The 4,663-nt window shown below is 38.7% G+C and overlaps 1 protein-coding gene across 1 annotated transcript; it reads left to right on the top strand.

Annotated features, from left to right (window-relative positions):
• The first annotated feature begins 289 nt into the window (after window positions 1-289).
• LOC121242220 (putative receptor protein kinase ZmPK1) lies at window positions 290-2,782 on the top strand. Its single transcript, XM_041140110.1, has one exon. The coding sequence runs from the start codon at window positions 365-367 to the stop codon at window positions 2,780-2,782; it is 2,418 nt and encodes an 805-aa protein (XP_040996044.1). The 5' UTR covers window positions 290-364.
• Window positions 2,783-4,663: the final 1,881 nt, after the last annotated feature.

Here is a 4,663-nt window from a genome sequence, read left to right as displayed (position 1 = left end):
AATTTCTCCAACGAATGACCTGCTTTTCGTTTCTCTTCATTTTTCTCCAAGCTAGCCCACAAAATTTAATATTAATTCTTTCCCTCAGTTTTTTATATGAGTTGTGTTACATAGTAATCTCACATCTCTATACACTACTTGAAAATATGTAATTTTATTTTTTTATCTTCATATTTTATATTTCAATTCAATAAAAAATATGAAGGTAAAAAAATAAAATCATATACTTTTTAAATAATGTGCAGGGTATGAAGTTTATGTCTAGAATTTTTTTTTATATATATATATATATCCACATGTAACCACATCCTATTCATTCCACACGACATTTTATAGCAGTAGAGCTGCCCAGGCCTCCGATACCATGGATTTGCCAGTTTTGTTCCTTCTATTATCTTTGTCATTTTCTCTCCCACTCTCATCTTCAAGCCTGGATACCATTCATGAAGGCAAATCCCTCTCAATTGAGAAATCGGAAGACATTCTGATATCACCTGATGGACTTTTCTCCGCTGGCTTTTATTCTGTAGGTGATAATGCTTATTGCTATGCCATATGGTTCAATAAGCCATCCCGCGACAAGATTCAGACTGTAATCTGGATGGCAAACCGTGATCAGCCCGTTAATGGAAGGAGCTCTAAGCTCTCTCTCCTCAAAACTGGTAATCTTATCTTATCTGACGCTGGAAAGTTCACAGTCTGGGAAACAAACACTCAGTCACTCTCCTCAGTGCACTTATCTCTTTACAACACCGGTAATCTTGTCCTACAAAACATGGAAGGTGTTACTTTATGGGAAAGCTTTCATTTCCCAACAGACACCCTTCTTCCCCAACAACGACTCACTAGAAACACAAGGCTCGTCTCCTCCAGAAGCCAGACTAACTATTCCTCTGGTTTTTACAAGCTCTTTTTTGATAACGACAACCTCCTCCGCCTTCTTTATGATGGTCTGGAGGTTTCCAGCGTATACTGGCCAGACCCGTGGCTCGTGAGCTGGGATGCTGGAAGGTCCACATACAACAGCAGTCGGATTGCAGTGCTTGATACGTTCGGGAACTTCAGTTCTTCTGATGATTTTACTTTCATGGCTGCCGACTATGGGCCGAACCTTCACAGAAGATTGAGAATCGATTATGATGGTAATGTTCGATTGTACAGTTGGGACAAGGAGGCGCAGACGTGGTTTGTGTCTTGGCAAGCCATACAGAGACCTTGCAAGATTTATGGTATTTGCGGGGCAAATAGCCTTTGCAGCTATATTGTTGGTTTTGATAGGAAATGTTCATGCCTCCCAGGATATAAGATGAAAAATCTAACCGACTGGTCCGACGGGTGCGAACCCGAGTTTCATCTTTCTTGCAATAGAAATGAGTCTGGCTTCCTGTTGTTACCCCGTGTTGAATTCTTTGGTTATGATTATGGGTTCTTCCCCATTTACACATTTGATGAATGTAAGAATTTATGTTTGCAACTGTGCAACTGCATAGCGTTCCAATTCACCTTCTATCGAGAAAATGGTTCTTCAAATTGCTACCCCAAGACGCTATTGCTTAATGGATATCGTTCCCCAGATTTCCAAGGCGATCTCTATTTAAGACTGCCTAAAAGCAATCTCTTATCCTACGAAAATTCTGTACAAAATTTCAAACTGGTTTGCTCAAGTAAAGGCACAGTGCAACTGGACATAACGTATAAGAGAAGCCAGGATAATGGGATAGTAAGATTCATGCTCTGGTTTGCATGTGGAGTGGGAGGAGTTGAAATCATCTGTATCTTTTTGGCGTGGTGTCTCTTGAGTAGAACCCATCAAGCTTCTAGTGTAGACAAACAGGGCTATCTTGTTGCTGTCACTGGGTTCAGAAGATTTACCTATGCGGAGCTCAAGAAGGCAACAAAAGATTTTAATGAGGAGATTGGAAGAGGAGCAGGAGGAATTGTGTACAAAGGGGTATTGCCTGACAATCGAGTTGTAGCAATCAAGCGTCTTAATGAATCTAACCAAGGAGAAGGTGAATTTCTAGCTGAAGTAAGCATCATTGGGAGGATTAACCACATCAACTTAATTGAGATGTGGGGGTACTGCGCAGAGGGAAAGCGTAGGCTTTTGGTGTACGAGTACTTGGAACATGGTACTTTATCGCAAAACCTCTCATCCCATGCACTTGATTGGAAGAGAAGGTTTGACATTGCCGCTGGCACAGCAAAAGGCCTAGCTTATCTGCATGAAGAGTGCTTGGAGTGGGTTTTACACTGTGATGTAAAGCCACAGAACATACTCCTAGACTCTAACTATCAACCAAAGGTGGCAGATTTTGGGTTGTCTAAGTTACAAAATAGAAACCTCGAGAATGCAAGCTTCTCAAGAATAAGAGGAACCCGAGGGTACATGGCTCCAGAGTGGGTTTTCAATCTTCCTATCACCTCCAAAGTGGATGTTTATAGCTACGGAATTGTTGTATTGGAGATGGTGACGGGAAAGGGACCAACAAAGGGTGTCCACGCTATAGATAGTGGAGGGGAGACAGAACCCAAAAGGTTGGTTGCTTGGGTGAGGGAAAAAAGGAATGAAGCGGCTGCAATGGCTTCCTGGCTTGAGGAGATCGTTGACCCAATACTGGAAAGCAGTTACGAAAAGGGTAAGATGGAAACTCTGATAACAGTTGCTTTGCAATGTGTAGAGGAAGAGAAAGACGAAAGGCCCAGCATGAGCCAAGTAGCTGACATGCTTTTACGCCAAGAAAATGACAGTCACAGTGATGATCATGGTATTAATGTCTAATTGGGAATGGTTATCCATTCTCAACCGTAACTAATAGTTGTGCATGATGTGTGTTAATATCTCTTATTCTCTCCTTGTTTTCGTGTTGAGTGATTTTTATGTTATGTGAAATTGTCATGTCTTTCACAAGTGTCTAACTTTGCATTATGAAGTGAATTAGGCTTTTCATTTTTTATGTCTTTATACTGTTAATTGATTTGGCCGCCTCTAGATTGTACTAGTGAGTTCAATAAGTTTAGTAATATGGCAGCTTGGACCATTAGGACTTTGCTCATGCTTAACCAGCCGTACGTTAACTTCCAAGGATCACAAGCAAGAGATACGCCTGCAAATCCGAGGAACACTTTTTTTTCCCTAATATAAAATATAACTCCCCATAAAGACTTGCATAATGTATGTACGTTGCATCAAATCATGTATTGACTTTCTACGTTAGACCTTCTTAGAAATTTTGGATCATTACTTTCTTTAATGCGACAAAACAATATTTGCAATGCTAGTTGATATAGTAGGATTGCATGACAAGTCACCATGTACCCAAAATATTCCTTATAGTCTCTTGCTCATCACACACTGCACAAAAGGACAAGGAACAAGAACACCCACCCCCCTCCAAAGTTCCTTCCAAGTCACCACTTCTTATCATCTAGGGTCGTGAATGCTAATGATATATATATATATATATATATATACCCACCCCCCTCCAAAGTTCCTTCCAAGTCACCACTTCTTATCATCTAGGGTCGTGAATGCTAATGATATATATATATATATATATATATATATATATATATTTGAAAGCATAGAAACTAAGAGATCCCAAGTAATGTGAGATCTCATACACTACCTACTCTTATCTATATTATATGGGATTTCACAATCTACCTTCCTTAAATTTCCGATGTCCTCGTCGGGCCTACCTATTATAGGTGGCACGGCTCAAGCCTCACATTTCTGGTTGGGATCTGTTTCTGATACCATTTGTAACGTCTCAATGGAAGGCCCAAACCACATACCCTATACTCCAAAAGGACTAGTCAATGATACAATTGGAGCCCCATTGAAACCTTATAAAGAGAAAGAACTTCTCCTTCCTAAGCAATATGAAATCCCATACACCACCTACCCTTATTCATATCATATGGAGGTATCACAACCCATCTTTAGACTTTGACTTTTAAGTGGCAAAGAAACCTAATTACATGAAAAATTAACATCGAATTGCCCTTGTTTCAGGCCTTGAAAAACAATAACTCGAGTACTACAAGTAATTGAATAATTTGAAACCTTGGAAACAGAGATGTTGTTGCACATAACCAAGTTTATACCAAACTTAATATCTAATATTGTTCATGAAGAATGCATGGACATGTTTCGAATTGAAGATTAACCAAATATCCTAATGATTATACTTTTAAGGGATTAAATGTAATTTTGTGAATATTCTTCATGTAATTTTTAAATACAACAAGTCATCATCATAGTAGCAATTGACTTGTCAATTCTCTGGCATCCCATTGGGCATGGTGTTGATTGTTGTTCGGAAATAATTAAGGTATAATGATTCATTGACAATATTTATGATTGCTTAGTGTCATATTAAGACAAAAACAAAAACCAAACAAGGATAAAAATAAAAATAAAAACAAAAAATTAAAGCAAAGTCCTTGTAATATATAATCTCCTGAAGAAAAGGTCAGATTTATTAACTACTCTCCGCCCTATAATGATACTCTATGAAAATGAAAAGAAAAAAAAAAAAAAAAACATTAAGAAAACCAAAGTACCTTTCCACAACTAGTTTACGTGATTGGATGTTGCAGTCTTTGTTGAGGTTTTCTCTGCCGCAACAAAGGAGGTTTAAAGACGGCACCAAGTTGG

This window comes from Juglans microcarpa x Juglans regia, chromosome 8D (assembly GCF_004785595.1).
Source record: "Juglans microcarpa x Juglans regia isolate MS1-56 chromosome 8D, Jm3101_v1.0, whole genome shotgun sequence".
NCBI lineage: Eukaryota > Viridiplantae > Streptophyta > Magnoliopsida > Fagales > Juglandaceae > Juglans > Juglans microcarpa x Juglans regia.
The sequence above is the reverse complement of the archived record's forward strand: the minus strand, read 5'-3'. Positions and strand labels throughout refer to the sequence as shown.

What these genes read in the sequence shown, in the direction of transcription:
- LOC121242220 (XM_041140110.1), top strand. Translation starts at nt 365, where the DNA reads ATGGATTTGCCAGTTTTGTTCCTTCTATTATCTTTGTCATTTTCTCTC.